Source organism: Poecilia latipinna, unplaced genomic scaffold, assembly GCF_001443285.1.
Source record: "Poecilia latipinna isolate Pla-1442-1.1 unplaced genomic scaffold, P_latipinna-1.0 Scaffold1652, whole genome shotgun sequence".
In the NCBI taxonomy this organism is placed as follows: domain Eukaryota; kingdom Metazoa; phylum Chordata; class Actinopteri; order Cyprinodontiformes; family Poeciliidae; genus Poecilia; species Poecilia latipinna.
Window position 1 is genome coordinate 44,644 of NW_015114268.1, and position 22,759 is coordinate 67,402.

At 43.2% G+C, this 22,759-nt stretch overlaps 1 protein-coding gene across 3 annotated transcripts in view; it reads left to right on the forward strand.

The window, feature by feature from the left end:
- LOC106964289 (zinc finger MIZ domain-containing protein 1) overlaps positions 1 to 22,759 on the forward strand; it is a 92,736-nt gene that overhangs the window by 38,672 nt on the left and 31,305 nt on the right. For all 3 annotated transcript variants that reach the window (XM_015059701.1, XM_015059700.1, XM_015059703.1), the window contains 2 exons: positions 16,820 to 16,939; positions 22,462 to 22,575. In XM_015059701.1, the coding sequence (XP_014915187.1) occupies positions 16,871 to 16,939; positions 22,462 to 22,575 (183 nt within the window). In that variant the 5' untranslated portion in view covers positions 16,820 to 16,870. The remainder of the gene's footprint in view (positions 1 to 16,819; positions 16,940 to 22,461; positions 22,576 to 22,759) is intronic.

A 22,759-nucleotide genomic window follows, 5' to 3' on the forward strand; every position in this document is an offset into this window, starting at 1 on the left:
ATAGTAATTGGTTTACTTTACACGACGCCTTGTGTTTGGGTGGTGATGGGGCTGCACTAAAACAAATTATCCAGGGGGTTGACCTTTGGCAGGGCAGAGCTGACCTCAGCCGGGGAGTCTGCCTGACGGGAGCAGCGACATACCGTAGATATTACTGGGTAAAAAAAGGTCACACATAGACATTTATAGACATAGGTGAAGCACATTAGTAGTAAATCTCAATAAATATGAAGCCTGTTTCTCCAGTGCATTGGCCTTATTAACCCATATTTACCCATAGTCCTTTGTTTGATATTATTTAGAGCTTTCTAACTGTTTCTTTTTTGAAACCATAGTAACCATAGCATCAACATATTATTGTCTAGATATCAGTAATGTATTTTGGAGAAACATTAGGTAACATTTATACAGATTGGGTTGACATCCATGTTGTCTTTGTTCAAAAATCCACCCTTTTACCAGCAAAGTTGGTTGTTTTGAAAATATGTATAGTTTTTTATTGCTAATATTTATTTGAACACTATGTTTAAACTTGGGGGTTGTTCCTAAGTAAAAATGCTTAGTGTGCAGATAATTGTTTACTTTCTGGACTTAGTTTTCTATTTCACACTCTGTCAGGGACAAAAAAGACCAAATGTGTAAAAAGCACGAAAGGGCAAAACAGGAAAGAACTACTACTAACATTTAAAGCCAGGCAAGCAGGTGGAGGTTGTTAATTGGCCCCTTTAGCTGGTAAATAAGCTACTCTACAGCTGGCCATTTCCTTTCCCAACAGACATGCTAACTCTTGTAGCTTGTTTACAGCATTTGTTTCAAGCAGCATTACTTTAATAGGAGTCATTGGTAGTGCTTCTGTGATTTTCATGTCTTTGTCTTATTATCAGGGGAAAAGGTCAGGGTAGCTTCTCCTCTGACTATCAAACTCAGCGGAGTGACAACACTCGGAAAAGGGTAGTTAATGGGATAGGGCTACTGTAAGACTCTTAAGAAAACAACCAAAGAAAAATCTCACATTATCTGTGCAAACCGTTTAAAAAGCCTCAAACACGTTTGCATAATGAACTCTTCCTCTAATGGTGCAAAGTGGCAAGTAGAGGTCACCCATTAAAAAAAAAAAAAAGCTTGACTTTTCTCTCTCGCAGAACCTGTAAATAACCTTGAAAAGCTGCTCAGGCACAAGAACTTGTTAAAGTTTTTATTCTGTCTGATTGGAGTTTAATGTGACACAAGGTAGCCCATAATTGTGAAGTTTTAGGAAAATAAATGTGGGGTTTAACTTTATTTTTTTTCTCACAAATATAAATGTGAATGCACTGATGTGTTTTCAATAAGCTCTCTTTATTCTGATGTCTCTGAATGACCTCTTGTCAACATGGTTCCAGGATATCACAAATTTCATGCTATGCTTGTGAATCAGATCTTACCTGGCCTGTAAGACATGAGCGTGTCAGAAATATAAAGATTTCCAAAAAAGTGTATTCACCTCCACTGAAGTTTTTTTTTTTTTTTTAGTGTAGAGAAATGCTACAAAACCTGAGTTACTTACATTTCTTGCCAACTCAGCTTCTTGTCATTTGAAATATGACATCAGGACAGAAAGTGTGTTTACTCAATAAATTAGTCTAGTACAGCTATAAAAGTCAAAAAGAATCTCCCCTCCTTGCTCTTAAATCTTGCCTGTCCTTATCGACTATAAGTTGCCATTCAGAACAACTTTGAATAGAGCCAACAGCAGATTGTCAGCATAAATACAAGGTAGCAACTGAATGTTGCTTTCAGGCTCTTTTCTCAGTAAAACTTGGCTTTTGTAAACGTTGCATCAAGGTTCTTCAGAGTAGCAAGAGGTTTTGCTGCGTCTCGTTTGCGTGAGGCTTCGAACAGGTTGTCTCACACGTCTGAAAGCGCCTTAAAGCCCATTTCATGTCTTTGTTTATCTGAGAAAGAGAAGCGCTCTGAACTCTGGAAACTTGTTTGTCCTTCTTGGGCTCAAACACTCTCGGTCGCTGATCTAGCAGGACTTCTTTTCTCTCTGTTCTCTGTTGAGGCTTCTTTCATGTGTCTTTTTAACACTCGAAATATCTTTCTCGTAGTTCGGCTCTGGATATATGCTTGTATTTTATTTTATTTTTTAACCTGCAGGGTGGACGTGTCTGTGGACACCGAGGCACGTAGCCCTTTCTCGAATAGGTGCCGCTCGATTTTGTAATGCAATTTATATGTTAAGAGGCCGGACCCAGGTTGTTTGTATGTTTCTGTGTTTGTGTGAATATCGACCGGTGAGGATGTGTCGCTGACAGGACAGCCACTCTGGCCGTTGTGTCAGGCAGGGGAGGCAGCTTGCTTTCAATCCATTATTGACTAATCTCATTAGCATGAGATCCTAACGTTGAATGAGCCCCAGAAACTGACTTCTCTCCCTCAATGAGACACAGACCACATGTTCACAAACAAACACCTTGGCATTGTGTCGCAAAAACATTCGTACCCCTTAAACCTTTCCGCATGATGCCCCATTATAACCACAAATTCGAATTCACTTTTATTGCCGTCTTGTGTTTGTTATTGTGAATTGGAAGAGAAATAAAATGTGGCTTCAAGATGTTTTGCAAATACTGTATTGTATGTATCTAGCTCCATCCATTTTCCATCAACTCTGACCACAACGAGGCATGGCCACCACCGTGCTTCACTGTGGGGGGGGATGATGTGTTCAAGATGATGTGGATTGCACGTTTTCCATCGCACACAGTGATGGAAAGCCCAGTTTTGGTCTTATTTGACTAAAAAAACCCGCTCAGGATGTTTCTTGTGTTCTCTACATGGCCTTTCGAACACGTCTATTCACAATAACTTTTCTTTATGCCACGTTTTAATAAAGGCCAGATTTGTGGAGTGCATGACTAATACTTGTCACGTCAGACGGACTCTGTCAGTGAACCTGTGGCTCCTCCAGAGTGACCTCAGGAGTTTTAGCTGCTCCTGTGATGAATGCTTTCCTTTCCTCACTGAGCACTTTCTATTTTGATTTTGATATTTTAAATTGAACGGTGCTCCGTGAGGCACCAAGTAACTTGGAAATCATTTTGTTACGTATGCCTTAAACTTATCTGCAACATTATTTCTGACCTCTCTGGTGTGTTGCTTGTCCTCTATTATGCAGGCTTTCAATAAACTACTGTTTTTATTCTGTAGTTAAATTACAGACAGATTGTTTGCTATTTATGTGAAACTAATTTGGTTGTACTGGATTTTATTTGGGGATATCCCAGGAAAAGGGGCTGAATAGTATGTTTCATTTGTAAAAAAAAAAAAAAAACAATCCTTCAACTTCACAACTGTTCCACACTTTCTTGTTTCTTCACAGTAAAACAAGTTTAATTTTGGGTTGGGTATGAATACTTCTGTACATGCACACAGATGGCTGCGAAGAAAAGGAGTTCCTTGTAATTACGGACACCCGCTTGGTAAGAAGTTCTATTGGCTTCAATTAATCATTTTAATGAAGTGACTGCCTATCTGTGCTTTCTACTTGATTAGCTAATTATGTGTTCAGCACTTTTTAACTCGTGCCCTGACTCATGTGCGCCCTCGCCTTTGTCTCACGGCTGCGCGTGCAGTTGTACCACTTGCGGCGGACCTTTTCGCCCTGCTTCTCCTGGACCAGGCTCACCTGCGCGTCTGTGAGAACATCTGCTTTGCATATCGGCTCGCCGCTGACGGCGTAAACTTTGCAGTCATGGAAAAGGAGATGCAAAGTCGTGTGATTTGCACACCACCCTTAATGATAGCAGCTCAGACTGGGCTTCCCAGTCCGTGCCAGGTGAGGAGGGGGTGGGGGAGGCCCCACACAACAACTCAGCTCGCGGCGGCGTAACTCGCAGCAGAATCTCGGCCGACCGCTGAGAGAGTTTCATAACCCGGGCCGGCCTGCAATTGCTGATGGTTCAGCACTTTTCAGGGGCAGAAACAGAAGGATGCAGAGTTTTTCTTCTTTTCTTTTTTATCACCTCTTGCAGCACTCATTTCCTGCACCTTTTTCATCCAGCAAGTTACATATCCCCTCTATTTCCTTGTGCTGCCACCCCTAACACCTTCCCTTTCTGTCTGCCTGTGTGTTTATCTTTCAACCAGACACGGATTTTTAAGGTATCATAACCCTGAGTGAAAATACCATGATTTTATGGTTTCACTGCATGTATGTGCTGGTTGCTTGAATCAAAATATACAAATAGTTGCTGTTATAAAAGTGCTGAGATGACACTCCTTGGATGCAATGTCCTTTTTATTAGGTTTCAGACTGATCGGAGTTTCCTCCAGCTGTAACATCACTGCACCCAGAAATCGCTGCACACTGCCTGTCAGTCAGCTGAAACAAGCATGCATTTTTTTGAATGAAGATTAATTTGGCTGCTAATAAACTGTTTTTGGCCGTAATGAACACCAACAGTCATGTTAACCTTTTTAAGGTAACAATGTTTTGAAATTAAAACTGGTAACGTGGTAAGCTGGTTGGCCAGGTGGTTAAAATAAAACCAATTTCATGATGCTATGCAATTTTGTTTTCAATTTTTGTGTATTTTTCTGTTTTTACTCACAGTTAGAATCTTATGCTGATCTACAACTATACTACATGGTATTAAAAACAAAGATCTAAATAAAAAAAAGCAACAATTATTCCTTCTTTTGCTGAACAAAAATAATAAACTCCCACTGTAGTTTTCAAGTGCTTGTTGTGCAACTATAAATAAAATGTGATATGGGTAATTAGCTTGTTTAGCTGCTTGTGTGGCCTTCCTGTAGTCATTTCGACCTGCAGCTTGCCAATTGTAGTGAACTTCTCAGTCTAGGATATTGGTGGCACTCCATGTTTTAATGATCAGAAATATGTAGATAGCTGGATTTTTTTTGTTGTTGTTGTTATTTTAAGCAAAGGAAATGTGCAGTAGCCTTCCATTGAGCCATTAAACTGACTTTCATCTCTGTTGTATATTTTGTGGTTTTTGAACAATAACTTTTAAAACGTCGGTGTACATATGTGGTCTCAAACTCCAGTCCCCAAAGGCCGGTGTGGTGTCCTGCAACTTTTACATGTCTCTCCACTTCTGCACACCTGGCTTCAATATTCACTCATTAGCAGAACTCTGTAAAGCTCGACTGGACACTAGTGAGGCAGTTTCACCATTTAATTCAAGTGAGCAGGACGAGGAACACGTCTAAAAGTTGCAGGACTCTGGCCCTCGAGGAATGCAGTCTGAGACCACTGGGGGTACACTGATGCTGTTAAATCAGCCCGTGCCCAGTGAGGAGGTGTTGCTAGGAACCATAAACGCAGTGAGCTCTGGCCAGTTAGAAGTTTTAATGATGTTGTAGTTTTTGGTGCTAATTGTGCAAAAATGTTGTCGTTTTTATTGCCTTTTTCTTTGGTGTTCTGCTCTAGTTGGTAGTAGGAATATAAGAAGTTGGTGTTAGCTAGTTCATTAGCTGGGATCAGCTAGCCTCCAGTGACCTGCTATAATAGGCCTGCTGCTTGAAATTTATCTACCGTAGCTTTAATACAGCGCTTGGCTTAGTTACTGGATACCTTAGTGAGATTGGTGGTTTGGGTTCGTGATGACCTACTGCTAACCCAGTGTGCGGTAGCATGATGACCTTCAAATAGATGTTGAAAACACAGATAATGACCAAAGGAAGTGTGTAAAAACCTCCATCTCAACACAAAGTCAAGTGAACATTTGTGGTACAGAAATTATTCAGGCATTCATAGCAATCTATAGACATCTCAGAAAGTCTGATAGACTATTTACGTGTTTTCCTAATATGGATAAATAAGGAAAACGTTTCCAGGTCCCATTTTCTTCATCCTAAATGTTTATATTTTTTTTTAAAAAACACACACATTGCCAACCCAGAACATCTTATCTTTCACGGATTTTTATTTATCCAGTCATCAATCTGCTTCTGTAAAGTCTGTGGGTTGTTTTTTTTTTTTTTAGAGGTTCCACTTTTAGGTGTTGACTGTGGAACTTTCTGCTGTAAATCTCTTGTGAACTTCGATTCGGTACTAAGCATTTTGAAATGAAAAACATACGAGACCCGGGCCTTGGTTCATTTTTAGTGGCCCGCTTTCAGAGGCATGATAACTGTGCTTTAAATGAATAGAAACCATCTCGGTTCACATTGCACAGGCTGAAGGCTTGTTTTTTTGCTGCAATCTCCTACTGCAGAAATTGCATATGATTATGTTGCTTTTGCTTCGGATGACAGCTCAAGAATTGAATGGCGTAATTCATGTAAACTGCTTCCAATCCAGGCATTCAGTATTCATTTGATGCTATTCTTAGACAGCTGTAAGATTATATAAAAAGAAGCACACTGTTTTAGAAACATGTAATCTGCACCACTGAGACTGTACACAAGCTCCCTGATTTGCCTCTAGATTTTATTAATGCAGTGACTTCACAAATAGAGCTGCAACTTGAGCCTAGTAATGTACACTCAATGAAATAACTCAGGACTGAGGCAGATAGAAAGAAGGACACAGAAATATTCATGCACAACGAGTAAATGTTAGTGCTGATTAAGGACTGGGCTGAGTATTCCCCTCTCTGGAGAATCTCCTTTTTCCTCCCCTGACACATTGGCATTCTTCACCGCTCAATGTGAAACGAGAAGCTTCCCGATTCATTTTCACAAGGCAATCAAAACACGGCTGTACGTGATATCTGGTCAAACGGAGCGCGGCGAGCTGCATGGAGTCAAAAAAAGAGCCAGAGAGGCCGTGGAGGTCTGCACGTTACATGGGATTCATCACATGCTTGTGTGTGTGTGTGTCCCCGTGGCTCCAAAAGGAAGATTTGTGACACAGATTTACAACAGGCTCTGCCGCCTAACCTCTAAATCAGCCCTCCTCCCACACGACTCGCCGCCCACACAGCCCCCCACACTCTCCTTTTTTTTTTACATGCAGACACAGGCCGTCTGGTCACGGAGGGGGCGTGAGGGACATCGCTGGCGATGGGGAGGGTGGGAAAGGTCGGCTCGCTGCTGACTGCGGATCAAGCGCCTGCCTGTCTGGTAACGTGTCGTCATCGACCAATTAGGTAAATCCAGATCAAACGGGCACAGGGAACAGCCTCTCGCTGCCCCTCTCCAAGCTCTCTGCTCTTTAATTGAACACATTTGTGGAACGATAGTCGCCTCTCTGCAGGGACTGATGACTGTTAATATGAAATCAGTGCTCTCCGAGGGCTATCAAAGGGGCTGTGGATATGGAAAATCAGATTTTTTTTTTCTCTTTTCTTTTTTTTTTATGATGAGCCAATGTCAGAAAATAGAAATTGAACCTTTTCATACCGTGTTGCGTTAGCTGGTAGAAAAAGTATGGCATGGCAAAATACAAAACTTTTACCCATCATTCTCTTGACAGGAAGTAGATTAGTTTTACTTTACAACAACAAAAAAAAAGAAAGACAATGTATCTAAAATACATTGGTCATTTTGAAGGCATTTTATCCAGTAATCTCCAGGTTCAGCCTGAACAAGAGCAAGTTTTATGTTCACTTCACACATTAATGTTCATAATTTATTACCTGAACAAATCATGGTCCCAACACAAAATATTGTTTGTTCTTGCACTATATTTTAATATAATAAAGTCAGAAATACATATAGGTTCTGAAATTGTGACCAACACCTAAGCCCAACATTATGCATTCACCTAGCAGACTGGCATCTCTCGAAAGACCATAAAATAATATAGAAGAGTGTAAATTTACCTGATATGTATTGATTTTAAAAATGGCTTGTCAAAGATCTTAATTATCAGTGAGGACATTTTTACAAGCATTGCAGCAATAAAACCTTTTTTGTTTTTTGTTTTTACAGACCAGAGGTGAACATGTACTGGTTTTTCCTGCATAAAGTTAACCTAAGAAATAGCTGTTTCTGTCTTTTGTTTACCCTTCAAAATACAATGTTGAAATACAGAATGTCTATGTGTGTAAGTTACTGAGATTCATCAACAGGTTCAATGTATACAGGCATTCAGGCACACCAGAGATTTTTTTTTTTTTGAGAGCTACATTTTTTATTGAGATATTACTAAATAATAGACATTTGTAAGCATGATGAATAGTTCGTCCATGCCTTTCTTCAGCCTGGTCATCTGCCATCTCGTTAATCCTATTGCAAAATGTGTGTGTGCTGCCTGAAAGTTCTGCGTACCTTCTTTCTCCTACTTTCAAACCAAGCAGGACTCTTGAATCCCAGAGTAAAATGCAAGGACAGACTTTTAGGAGAAGAACAATTTATGACGTCTTTTATAGCTTTGCAGTTTCTTATTCCTGCACTTGTAAATGTTATGGACAAGTGTTAATATAACAAGCAACATGTCTAATAGGTGTGGTCAGTCGTCTGCACTTGCACCTCCCAACAGAGGAAGAGAAAAAGGGGGACATTTCTTGCAGGAGACGTTGGTAAGGTCACGATAAGGTCTGGCAGATTAATGGCGTGTCTTCACAAGGCTTCCTGGGTGAAACAGAAAGCTCATGTTGCTGCTGTCCATCAGTGTCCGAGCGGGTTGAGCTCATGCACTATTTAAAAATCTCTCACTCTCTCTGTGTCTCTCCTCCTTTTCACTCAAAGTCAACCAAAAGGCAGAAGGTCTCCAGCTCAAAGGAGACGAGGGGGTCCTCTGTCTCCTCGGGCAACGTAGACAGCCCAAAACATAAGCTTATCAGTGCTACTCTTTTACTCTGAACACTTGTAAGGCACTGAGCAAACAAGCATGCTCACGCTCTGCTCTCAGCCTTCTTTGAATTCTTTTCCATGCATCCTGCGAACTCGCCCGTCACTCCTCGCTCCCTCCCATCTCCCCCCCGTCCAGCGATATCAGTCTCTCTCTGCGTCTCTCCCAGACCTCATAATATCTCCTCTTTGCGAGCTACTCCCCGATCTCAAAGTTTTAGCTGGCTGGATTAAGCGTGGTACATGGAATGAACAGAACAGCCAATCACAGGGAGGGACACTTAAAAACACACCTGGAGACAGGGAGGAATAGATGAAGTATCTGCACAGGTATCGCTCACTAAAAGTGAAACTGAATCGACTCTCTGCACTAACATTTAGGCTTTTGCGATAGTGTTGCATCGGCATGATGGAAGCAGCGATGAGTAATAGCTGCAGGTTCAGACTTCAGCTCGTCGGTTTCATCATCCTCTCGTACTTCCAAAACTCCTTGAGGATTGCGGAGGAGAAAAGCGAGGGGCTTTTGACGGAGAGGAACTCGCGAGGCTAGCTGGACAGCTCCACGCCGCGGTGCGTCTGGTGGTGCTCATCTGCGCTGCTGCCTCCGACGCCCCGAGAGGATTACCCCTCCTCTCTGATGCTCTTGGTGGAAGGAAATTAAAAGAGTAGCTGTTTTTGAGGAGGAATTTAAGGGCAAACGGGAGAGGCAGAGGCTGCCCTGCTGCTCCTCATGCTGCATGCATGTGGCTGGGAACTCTTCTGAACAGGAGAAAGATTGGAGCAGTTTTTATTACACAACTTAACTTTAAGCCGAACATGCAGAATAGAAATACAAGTTATATTCAGACTAACTGCTTGCAGAACTTATCCTTTTCTTCCATTAAAATGGACTTAGTGTGCTTAATATTGAAGTACTTAAGGTGTGCTTAAGTATTCCTGTTCTGACTCAGGGAACAGACATTTGTAAAATACTCTTAAGCAGAGAAGAGCTTATCCAGCAGCATAGCAGGCCTTCTACAGTCAAGCTGATTTTTTTTTTTTTTCATAACCAGTTATTTAGATAAAGGGGCACTAATGTGTAGCCCTGAGGAACTCCTAAGCATATTGTGAGAAAATAGGAAAAGAAATCAGCGCAGACATTTTCTGTTTGAAATGAAATTTTGAGAATTATTGTGACATCAGTTCTGACCAAAGATGTTTAAAGCCCCCCAAAAATTATCTGTTTGGTCAGAATTAGAATTTTTACCATTTCCACATTGTTGGGTCCATGGGAACAGCAACACACATCAATAAAATCACAGTATACGATTACATGTAGTTACTGTGTGCGGTTCACCCAGAACAGCTGGATGCTCTTGTCACCAGGGATCACTAAACCCCAATCCCTAAAATATTTTGGTTGTTTGCTATTAAGAACTTTTCCTTGACGTGCTTTTTAGTTGCAGATATTACAGATGGAGATGGCCCTCTGAGACCGGGTGAAACGTTACACTTGGTTAGAGAAGAGATATTGCTTGGGCCCCTCTATGATCCCGGCCCTCTGTTTTCTGCTTCTATTAAAAAAAAAAAAGGTAAGGGAGGGGGTGGCCTCTACCATCCCACCCTCCTGCTTCCACCACCGTGCTCCCTTTGCTTTTCTAATCATGCTGCAGATGTGCCTGATGGCTGAACAATCTCTGTGTACTGAACGTGGGGCTCCCGCAGGAATCCGGGAGGCTTGCTTATGTGAGCTGTGGTGGGAAAAAAAAGAAAAAGAAAATGTGAGAGGGCAAAGAAGGAAGGAAGGGAGGGAGGGAATGTGGGAGATTGGGAAAGACGGAGGGAAAACGGGAGAGATCAGTGAGCAGCGACCGTCGCAGCAGGGCTCCTTTAGATTATGTGCGGGTGAAGTGGCACGATGGCAAGCCCGCCCTCGTTCACGGTTGCCTCTGGATCTGCAGACCAAACCACATTAAATAAAAGAAATCCATCCCCAAGCCTGTTAGGGAGCCATGTGGGGAGGTGTGAGAGCGTGCACGTGCACTGGAGTGGCTGCATGTCCATATGTGTGTGAAGGAAAGGAAGGGGGGAGGTGGGACGGGCAGGAGGCAGCTCATTTTATCCTCCGTGCCAGCTCTGGATGGAGCCTGCCGGGGGATTATGGCACATTCTGCAAAGCAACAATGGAAACGGCAGCGTTTCGTACACATTTCCATCCTCTTTCTCCACCATCCAACAAACACAGCTTTGTCCTTGCCTGGCCACTCACCAGGCAGACACCTGGAGTCCCAGAGGTGCCCTCTTCAGCTAAACACTTGGAGGGGGGGAAGAGGAAAAAAAAAAAAAAAAGCTTCTTTTCAATGCTGAGATAATTAAAGGACAGGGGACATAGGCGGGGGGGTCAGGAGGGGGGGGGGTCTCAGCCGATAGTCGGAAGAAAACAAGACACATCTCAGAATCAAAGCTCATTAAAATCACGAGTGTGATGAGATGCTTCCTTCTCCTCCACCTCCTCCCTCATCTTTATCACCCTAGAGCAAGTGCTGCAAACAGCCGAACCCGAGTCAATGATGGCACAGATTACTCCTTTATGGCTTAATTCACCTACAATACATGACTCACAGGGACACCGTCACCTTGAGCAGCGTGTCCCCATAAGGTGCAGGAGAGTGATGCTGATTTCTTTGCTCAGGCCACCTTGCTCTGTTTTAATAGTGTCAGCAGGGCTTGGCTTAGTAGCTTTCAATCACCAAGGTGTGTGTGTGCGTGTGTGTGTGTTCCGGTTGTGGGGGGTGTTTCGCACTGCTCTGTGGAGGTGTAACACCCTGCCTGTAGTGTTGTTGTAAAGCACATTAGGAGTGACTGAGGATGTTGTTATGGTATCATGATGCTGGTCCAGCACTCAGGGGAAGGTGAGAGATGTGTGAGGGTTTGTGAGAGTGTGTGTGGTCGGTATAATGGGCCAGCATGGCTTCCGGTCGCCATATTCCCACCTTTTATGTAGGCAATGGATTCGCAATGTTGGGTGGGGGGCGGGAACCCCGAAAAAACTTATAAATACAGAAAGCTTTCTGCAAACTGAAGTAAGCAAGATATATCAAGAACAGAAATCTGACTGGTACATTTAATTTGTCCTTGACTGGCTTTATTGGATATAGAATAAATTTGATGATGTCTGGTTAAAAATGTAAACTACTTAAAATACTACTGATCCCCAACCTTTTCTTTGCGGGACGGTGTGATGGCAGTGTGTTGAAGAATTGAAGCTAAATCCCAAAGTGAGCAGAGGACGGGGAGGATTGGAAGGCAAGCGCAACAACAACCCATGCAAAGTTTTGTTTCCTTGTATAAGTCAAAAACCCCAACAGGAGCAGGTCTTTGGTTCCGTTTTTCAACAATAAATTATTTCTCGCAGTTTGATTGTTAGTAGAATAGAAATAGAAGCAATAAATAAACTCCTTTTCTGCAGCCAGGTAACAGACAACCCAGAGGCCAATTCTTTCTTAGACTTATCAAAAATGAACAGAACTGTTGTACCTTTAACAGATATATGTGAAAACACAATTTGAGACTGATGAAACCTTTCAATCTGTTTTTGTGAAAAACACAAAAACAAATTTATTTTGCTGTTGGATAGTGTTAGAATTAGACAAGTATAAAAAAAAGAAACTAGTCAAATCTGGTCTGGATTTTTCAAAACTGCAAATTCTTGAAAACACAGTTTCTGATTTCTGAAAGCGTCACATTATTTATATAAAAAAAAAAAAAAAAAGAGGATTCACAGTTATCCCCAAAACATTGTCCAGATCCCGTCTCGTGTCAGTCTCGTGAACCTCGTGCTGTGTGTATTGTCTCGTTTTAGTGAGCTGGAGGCAAGTCGAACCCAAAGTGAATCCAGAATCGTTATCGTCCCGCAAAATCTGATCGTTGCATCTCTTTTAGTCAGGAAGTACAGTGGTCGAAACCGCAGGAGCATGAGAGACGTGAAAAAGTCCAGAAGCGATCATTTTCCCACAGCGTGGCTGGCCTCCCCGACAAGCCTGACTGTTTCGGTTCACAAGCCGTTTATGTGAATAAATTAAATCTGTTTACCACTTCCCTGCGCCTCAACAGCTCAGTGGAGAGGGTTTGTGATCCATTTGTTCTGCAGTGATGGCGAGATAAAGCTAATCATTGTCTACTCTGCTTTGCCTCTCGGTTTATCCCACAGAGCAGCGGCGCACAGCTCGTCACATTAACACGACAGAGACGCACTTTGAAGAATCCGGAGGGTTGGGAGTCTGAAACAACGTTTTTATCCCTAACTGGGCAATTCGGCCCCGTTTTACTGCGCTGCAGTGACCTGTTTCGGCATCGCCGTTCCTCAGTCCCTTTCATCCCTCGACTTTGCCATTAAATTCAATTCAATTCGCGGCCACTTTCAAAGCCTTACGTGCGGAGCTTCTCGGGGTGCCGAGTGGAAACAAAGCTTTAAAGTAGTCGTACAAGGGGAGGAGAGAAAACATTGTTTTACCCCAGAGGTGGGTTTGATAGCATGCCGAAAAAGCCCATTTGAAGGGGGTAGGCCTCATCTGTCACCGGGCAATGGAGGAGGCAGCCATGCAGAAGCCCCCTGATTATAAAGAGATAATTTCATCCAATCCTCCGGTGGTGCTCCATCGCCTTGCCGCCATACTCCACTGCCTTTCATATTTGTTCCCGGCCTGCATCTCCTCACCCGTTTCGTTTTATTACAGCTCCCACTCAATACATATATTTTAGCTCCTGCTTGAATAGGGGAAGGAAAGCGGGTCTCACTCCTTTGCCTCCCTCCCACTCCGGTCTCTTGCGCACACACACACACACACACACACACACACACACACCCACACCATGTGTCTTTTGTTGTGTAGGAATCCACAGCTCTCTACTTGTTGTGCAACGCCTGCCGTGCAATTTGCAGTAAATTAAGCTCAAGTAAGGCACAAAACTGCACCGATTTCCCCAATCGCGCGCTCACCAACGGCAGACGGGATCCCTATCTGAATCCAATAGGATCACAGGTAGAGAGGCACAGAGAAAATAAAGAATGATAACATCTGAAAAGAGCATGTAAATAGGCTGAGGCTTATAATTGGTTCTTGTTGTTATTATCTGCTCCGCATCAGAGGTTTAATCTTTAAATTGGCTCTCGTTAGTTACAAAAGATGTAACAAAGGACTAGTGTTAATTAGGAAGAGAAAATATCTGGAAATTCAATTACTCCCCAACACACTCGCATCGTATGTTTAATATAATTTTGAGCTTAAGAAGCTAATAGACGTCGATGTGTGGACGCAGGCTTTAGATCAAAACTGTTGTTAAAAATGTCTGTGTGGCTGAAAAAACATGGAGGTGAATGACACTCAGACCTTTGTTTCCCCTCATTTTAACTCACTGCTGGAGGTAAGAGAGATGACATGGAGTGGGGGAGAGGAGAAGGAAGAGGAGGAGGAGGAGGAGGAGTAGGCGAAGAGAGGAGAGAGCCGGAGAGAGCAGGTCGACTCGCTCATCAATAACCACAAGGTCAGACAGGCAGTGCTGGGCTGAGTGGGCCCTGTTAGGAAGCAGCAGCTGAGGATTTGTAGAGCTTGTAAAGGCTTAAAGTAACACCACTCCGCCTTCTTTGTGCCACAGGCTGGGCCTTTGAAGGGCCAGGGAGACACCTGCTGGTGGTGGAGGGTGACGGCGGGCGCCATGCATCAGTCCTCTGTCTAGCGACACTTAGAGGAAATGGGAGAAGTATAGAGGGGCACACCTGGGGGATATAGCGAGGCAATGGACGTCTCCTCATTTGTGTGTGTGTGTGTGTGTGTATATATATATATATGAAATTTTATTGCAAATGGATGCTTCATTTATTGCAACTTTAATTGGAAATGCACACATTTTTTTCTTTTACCGAAATCTGTTGTGGAACACACTTTGTGTTTTGTCAAAAACAAAATCGAACAGTCTATAAAACAACTCCTTACAATACAATCACTATTTTTTAGATAAGACTATTTTAAATTCGTAAAGGAAATACTTCTCTAAGACAACAAAACACCAACTTTTTAGAAAACATATTTAAACATACAGAAACTGTGTTGCGTTTATTTTGTCTTGTGTGGATTTTCCTCAGCTTCTATCTTCTCTGCCTTACACCGTTTCATTTGTGGGCCTGTACAATCTAGCAGTTGGTAGCTCTGCTGTTTTGCAGCAAGAAGTTTCCTGGGGTCGATTAGTTGTCTTGGGTCTTTCTGCATGGAATTTGTTGGTCATCCTTGTGCATCCAGGAGTTCACTCTGGGTAGTCCGGCTTCCTCCTCCATCCCAAAAACATGACTTGTGGGCTATTCGGTCTCTCTTAGTTGCCATTAGGCATGAGTGTGTATGCATGGTTATTTGTCCTGTCTTTGTGCTGCCCTGTAATGGACTGGTGACCCATCCAGAGTCCACCCTCTATTTCTGTTAGAAATATCAACTAATATCGCGTTGTATCATTTTGAAGTGATTTATTACGTCATATTGTCCCATGTAGTGCTGTAAATTACATCCCGTAGTATCCAATTATATTATTGCACACCCTATGTCATCAACTGTGTGCTCTACTCCTCCCATCACGAAGTTATTTAGTGCGAGCGGAGTGTAGGACTTCAGAAATGTGAGCAAACAGATACTTTTCATCGGCAAACGCGGAATTGGAGAGAAGGAGAAAAAGAAAATCCTCAGATGTCTCTTTTTCTTTATGAGCTTTCTAATTTATGGAGAGGAATGCACTCATGTGCCCTTCTCTCCTCTCAAGTACAGGCATGAGCAGCTCCAATAGGTAGCATAAAAGCTCTTTAGCTGTCTAGTGGAGTAGATTACCGGCCCTGCCGTTAAATCCAGCTAGAGACCCCTAAGTGAGCATTATCAGTATGGTGCAGCATGCTGCCTCCTCTCTTTTTATTTCTCCCCCTCTCTCGCTCTCTCCCGTCATCTCGCAGGTACTTTGTGCAGGGAAATTTCTCACTGTGAGATTGGTAATGGAGAGAGATGGTGAGGGGGAGGGAGGAGCGTGGGGGATGAGATGGCCCTGCAGCAGCAGAAAGAAAGATGGAGACACCAGTAGATGGAAGGATGGAGGGGAGGGGATGCTCTTCACTCCTCATAAATGTGCCCATTAATTCACTAACCCCTCCACTTTGAGATGCAGGTCACTCTGAGTTATAGCCGACAACCGTTTTGTAATATTTATTTGACACTGAACGCAGCATTAAATCAGTCTCCCAGAGGCAAAACTGATAACCTTCAGTTCAGGTTATAATTTTTTTTTTTTTTTTTTACTCGCGATAATCCTGTGTAGTATGTCAGATCACAACCCCATTGTTTGGCCTACATGAAAAATTATTCTCCAGGATGAAAAGAAAGAGAACGGGCTTCCATGAGCTCCGGCTTCAGAATCAATAGTGCGCTGTAAGGAGTTTCGTTAGAGGAACTCTGGTAGAGCGAGTACAAGAGGAGGAGGAGGAGAAGAAGGAGGAGGAGGAGGAGAGGGAAAGATATGTAGAGCATGTCTGGGCCCAGCATACAGATAATTGTTAACCAAAGATTACATAATGGCTAAGTAATGTAAACAGAGAGCCACATGCCAAGTTAATGTTCTCACAGAGCAGGATGGAGGAGCTTCATGCAGTTTTCTGAGATAATGCTGACAGACTGTGAGGTTTGACGCATTATGTTTGCGTGTGTGTGTGTGCGCGTGTGTGTGTGTGTGTGTGTGTCCCTCCCTACCTCGGTTCATTTTCACCCAGAGGCACTTTAAACACGGCCAGACATCCTGCCTTAAGTCCAGCGTGTCTTTTCCAAAGGTGTACGGGGGGCAACCGCCGGGGCTTGTTAAGGGTGTCACAGGAGCTGAGTGGGAATGTCATCCTTTGGGCTCTGCGAGGTGCTTGTCACCTGCCAAATCAATATCTCCCTGTTTGACTCACAGCATACACACATACACAGAGGAAGCGAGAGGGAGAGAGAGAGGCTGTGTCCTGGTGGTGATGTGATCAGCAGCCTCCCTTGGAGCTGAGCCTTAACACTTGTCTGTGTTTCTGTTACAGAACTCTCCAGTTTAATGGCTGGCAGATAGAGGCCAGACGGGGACAATCAACATGAACTCGATTCCGTCGATGGACAGGCACATTCAGCAGACCAATGATCGTCTGCAGTGTATCAAGCAGGTGAGGCGGAGGGGGACGGCGCCGGTTCTCATTCTGCAATCTGATTTCGAGCGGGCTTCCGGCAGCGATGTTATTTTAAAATTATGCCCCAAATCGTTCGGAACCCCCGACAAATTTAAAATGAAAATTATTTTCATTCAGCCGACAAGTGTGTTTCTGAGAGGAAAAATGAGAGGAGTCTCACATTTCTCAATAAAATATGTAAAAATGTATATTGGTCATGTTTAATTTAAAATAGGGGTTTGCCAATAAATTGGCTCGATTATTTTATTTTTTTAAATTGCTGGAGATCAGTGATTGGTTGATACTTACATGTGAAGCTGATCTTATCCACCTCATCAAAGCTCTAAAAATCAACCACTCTCCTCTATTGCTCTGCTGCGAAAGAGGTCTGCCTGCAGTTAACACCCAATTACAAACTCAGAAGAATTAGAAATACTTTTTTTTTTGCCTCTACAACAATCAAACAGGTCTTCTAATTGTTGAGTATATTTGCAATATGTTTTGTATTCAATCTCCACTTGTCTTTTGATGATTTATTTGATGAGTTTCAAGTCGTTAAGGTTGGAAAGCCTCTTTGCCACGACGCAAAACTTATGAGCTGTTCACAAATTCCCTATCAGGACAACTACCTTAAAGAAAGTTAAATGGCACATTTTGTGGACAAACTGGTCTTAAAAATCTGCAAAAAAAAAAAAAAAGGTTCAGTTTTACTCGTTTAGAACCAAAATGTCCAGGTTTGCTAATTTCATACTAGTTTATGTGTCAGTTTTTCTTTGAGACTTATAGTGTATACTTACCGTACATGCAGCCTTTAAAGCTATTAACTCTTTAACTCTACAGCAGGAAGAACTGTGGAAAATGATCAGTCAGAATGCTCCTCAGCATTCTCACTTGACCGCAGTAAAGTAACTAACCTGCTCGGTTCCTGTTGTCAGAACTCTGGTGTGACTCGGGTTACTGACCGGGGTCAAAGAGCAGCAGCTCTCCATCCTCCTCCACCACCGCTGACTCCCAACAAATCCTTTTGTTCCCGCTTTTCCGCAGTTTACTGCGGGACGAATCGCCGGCAAGAATTACACAGACACACAGTCACGTAAAGCCCAGACTGCGGGGGTCTGAACCCGGCTCTTAAACCAACGGCACATTTGTTTCTCGGCTCAGCGCCGAGGTCCCTCGGAACGACACGAAGTAGGCCTTTGAGGCGGTTCTCGTCATACTTAAACATGTCCGTGACAAATCCTTTCATCCAGTGGGGGAGCAGCTTGAGACAACATGTGGCTTTGATGTTTTTAAGTAATATTACGAAGAGAGGTAAACACTCTCAGTCCTCACCCTGGCTACCTTTATCGCAGCAGGGTGTTAAATAATTCAATATCCACTCCGCTGGTTGTAATGAACGTGGAGAGGGTCTATTAAAGCGGGTTCACACAAGTGCAGGAAAGGGGTTTGCTGGTGTCTAACAACAGTTTACACAGCTCAAATGTTTCGAGGTTAAATGTATTAACCCGGCAGGACAAAAATTTAAACAAATACATCCCGACGTCAGCGCCTGAGGAGGCAGCGCGGGGGTAAACACACCAATTAGAGAGATCCATGGCACACGAGTAGGCCTCCAGTCCATCTAATAAATGGTTAAAGCGTGGGGTCATTTCAAATCGACCAGTAAGAGCCAGCACCCTGCTAATAGAGGCGAGCTTTGTGCTGCAGACAATCAGGGTTTGGAAGGCCCGCATAATAAATACCATTTATGTCCTGCCAATTAGACTAGCGGCGAGCCCATTCAGCTGGCCGTCTATTCTCCTCCCCGCGCACAAAGATGATCATCAGGGGAGATCAGAACAATTAACTCGCTATCTTCTCCCCCTCCCTCGCTCCCCATTGTCCAATATCCAAGCTATTAAAATAATTAAGGAAATATTGTAAACCAATCCAGCTGTTTGCTTTAATTGAAACTGTAGCGCGCCCGCTGGAAATTTTTTGGCATCTCAAAGAAAGGCCCGGGAATACAAATGAAGCCCGGCCTTTTGTGTTAAGTGTTGTTTCCTGGAAGATGCGACGCGTCCGTGTGACTGCTCCCAGCCGGAGCGGCGGACAGGGTAATAAATTGATTTTGTTGCTCAAATGATGAATTGCTGCTGAGCGCGATGATAAAGTGGAGGAAATTGGAATCCGTCAGCGTGATTGAATCAGAGGGTTGAAAGTCAGATCAGAAAATCATTGCTGTGGTAATTCTTAAATTACTGTTCCGTTGTAAAATTGCAATAATGGAATATTTAAACAATAACTCAGCCAAATGCTATCTGATGAATGAATGGATCTTTTACTTAAGAACCTGGAGCAGAATATTAGTTTCTCTGTGCCGTTTTTCTCTTTGGTAAGACAAAGAAACACAGTGCTATTGGCCTTGAGAAGTGTAGGCATTACCCCACAGAAGTGTCTTTAGGGGTAAAGTTCAAGTCAGATCTCAAGATTATCATCCTGAGTCCAAGTCAGCCGCACATACAGCTTTGTCATTGGTGACATTTGTGCCACAAATGACACTTTGTCACTTGCATAGCATAGAGAGTAAGTATGCTACAGTTTTCAGATTTTTATTTGTAAGAATAGTTTGAGAACCACGTGCCATTTTCCTTCCACTTGACAATTATGCACTACTTTGGTGTAGGAGATAAAACCTTTGCAGTTGTAACAAAACAAAATGTGAAAAGTTTGAGCCTTTGAATGCTTTTGCAAGCCGTTGCATGTTGTTTTAGAGTTGGTAGAGCAACGACCTCACAAGAACACGCCTTTTAACCTTTGAGAGCTCGCACACAGAAGAGCAACTGCATTTTCTCGGGTTATAACATCCAAGTAGATGCTAAAAACGGCAATCTGATTTCACCCCGGCACATATTTTCCCTGACAGCTTGTTTTTCTCTCGCATCTCAGAATTGCACCGTTGTGAATACTTTGAGAGAAAGATGGGCTGTCTGATACTGCTGGTATCTATTTCGGAGTTACGATTTTCCTCTAACAGTGGGGAAGCCGGCTTGCTGTCAAACTCTACTCTCTGGTGATGCATACATGTGGTGGAGGCTCCGCAGAACCCTGCATACTGTCTTCTCCCTGCAGGAGCACTTCCTCCAACTCCTTAGCACCAATATTTCAAGATAAAGTGGAGCTGCTGCTGCTGCTGCTGCTGCTTAGACCACACAGCTGTTTTTGTCTCACTGCTGCTGAGCTCCCTTTCCTGGGTTAATTGTCTCCATTAATATGTTTCTCTGTTGCGCCAATGAATGTAGAACAGCAGCATTTTTTTTTTTATTATTTATTTATTTATTTATTTTTGTTGAATGGAAAGAGCGTGTTTGCCAGATCGCACGCTCTGTCACTTCCAGTTAGGCTGCAGATGTGCTTGTTGTTTTCCAGACGCGACTACAGAGGAGGGCTGCGTGCGAGTCTCAGGACGCTGCACGTCCTGTCCATCTTTGTTTCCCCCCTCGAACTGAGCCGAGCTTTGACTGGTGTGTAAATGTTGAGTCAGAAAGAGAGAGAGCGATAGAGTAGCGGAGTGGGTGGAGGGTGTTTTCTTGGCCACTGGTTTGGGTTTGATTGGTGGTTTTTTGGCCATAAAGAGGGGAACATCTGTGGCGTGGCAGTGCCAAGCACTCCGTGTGACAGCCACACTGGTGGGACCAATTGTTCCGAGTGCAAAGAACAGTAATCACTTCAAGCCCAAGTGGCGATGTGTGCTTTCTTTCCCCCCTCCCTTCCAACATGTTCCTCCTCTCTCCCGCTCCATCCCCGGTGCGCTGATTGCACGTGTTGTCTAGCTTCCAGAGACTCTCCTAAATTTAGCATCTGTATGTGTTTCACTTTAACCACCTTCAGAAACTTGCATGCACTGGAACTCTGCCACGTCTCACTTCAACATGAGTTCCTTTAGTGTATCACAGTCACAGACAAAAGCAGAAAATGAACGAGCCTGGTTTCATCGAGCCCTCCCAAGCCCCCTCTGTCAAATGCCAGCTTCACAAACTGATACGAAAGCCGCCTTATCAAATCCTGACCTCTGCTGCCCCCTAAAGAGCAAGCAGGAAAAAAGCAGCAGTGAACAGTGAAATCAAAGCACGCACACACATTAAGAAGACAACAGTTCGCTTTAAGATGACAACCCACTCCATTTACCTTTGATTTCGTGTAGTGGGAGTCCATTTGTTCCCGTTTTGAGCAAGTGCACTGTAAAGGTTTTTGCGCGTGATCTCTGTAAAGGCTCCAGATTACTCCTGAGTGCTGTTTATGTTGAGGTTTTTAAAGCTTTCACAGCTGAAGTGTCCGGTTGCGATGGGTAGATCCGCTTTCTCTATTTCTTTTTTAAGATTTAAAGTAAAACAGAACCGTGGTCAGGATTGTTGCTGTAAAGATGGGGGTCTCGAGCGAAACCACAATTCAATTTATAAAGTGAAGCGCACACATCATCAATATTTAATACATTAGTGGAAGCAATCTTAACACTACTGCAGCAGCTTACATCTCCACTCTTCCTCTTCCTCACTCTTGAGCCGTCCAATCTGCGGCAAGAAAAATTAATGTTGCTCCTGGATTGGCTGCTTTACAAATGGCAGCCATTATGCTGTCGAAAAAATTCAGTGAAAAGTGGGAAATTCTGTAAATGCTAGCGTAATAGCAGTGATAATAGTGGCACCATCAGTGCAGCGTGTCATTGCAGACAGTTAATCAACCTGTTTCTCCCTGAAGCGTTAAGGAATCCCAGGTTGTTTTAATATCAGCCTTCAGTTTGTCTGCATGGTTGGCTCAGGTGTCGCTCATGTTTTTCTTGATAATACGATATCATTCTTCTGTGAAGTTCAAGTCAGACCAGCTAACTGACAAATCACACAGTGCAATACCACACTTTTCCCCTCCACTAAACTTTCCGAAAATTTAGGACACAGTATTCTGTGAACAAGCATTTTTTTTTTTTTTTTTTTTTTTTTTTTTTTACCAAAGCAGCTTGTGGCATACCCTCCTTGTGGACGGTATCGGTGCCTGTCTGTTGGACGACTCTCAGGTCAGCAGTCTTTCTCATAAAAACAATGACACAGCATTTTCATAGGACCTATAAAATATTCTTGTTTGCTGAGAAACTGAACTGTAAGCTATAATTAGGCGACAAATTAAGAAACATAAATCACTCTCTGCAGAATAAATCTATATCATATGTAACGAGTTGTAGTTTTTGAATTGAATTTCCGATACAGATGAGGTTTTATTGATTTTCTCATTTTTTGGAGACGCACCTGTAAGGCTGTATGACAAATGGGGAGGTATTGGTATTTCCTCCTTTGGTGACACTTCTGAACTTGCGGTGTAAACTTTGACTCATTTTGTAACCGTCGAGAAAACACTTTCGCCGTTTTTTTTATTGACCATCATCTCATCTTTAGCTGGACAGTAAATGCGGCTGTGCCCGTCGCCTGTCTGCTGTTTTGATTTTCAGCACACTTCGCAACTTTATTGTCCTCTTTGTTTCCTCACAGCACTTACAAAATCCAGCAAATTTCCAAACAGCGGCGACCGAGCTGCTGGACTGGTGCGGAGACCCCCGAGCCTTCCAGCGCCCCTTCGAGCAAAGCCTGATGGGATGCCTAACGGTGAGTCCCCAGCTCCGCCCCGCAGCCTCGCTCTCGTTGTTTCAAGGGCGTCGAAAAGAGCCGCTAAAAAACAACTGCTGTGTCGGCTTTTTTGCGTAACTCTCTCAGGGACATAAGACAGCTAATGTTTTCTTGCCTGATCTTCAATAAGGTCACTGGGTATATATATATATATATATATATA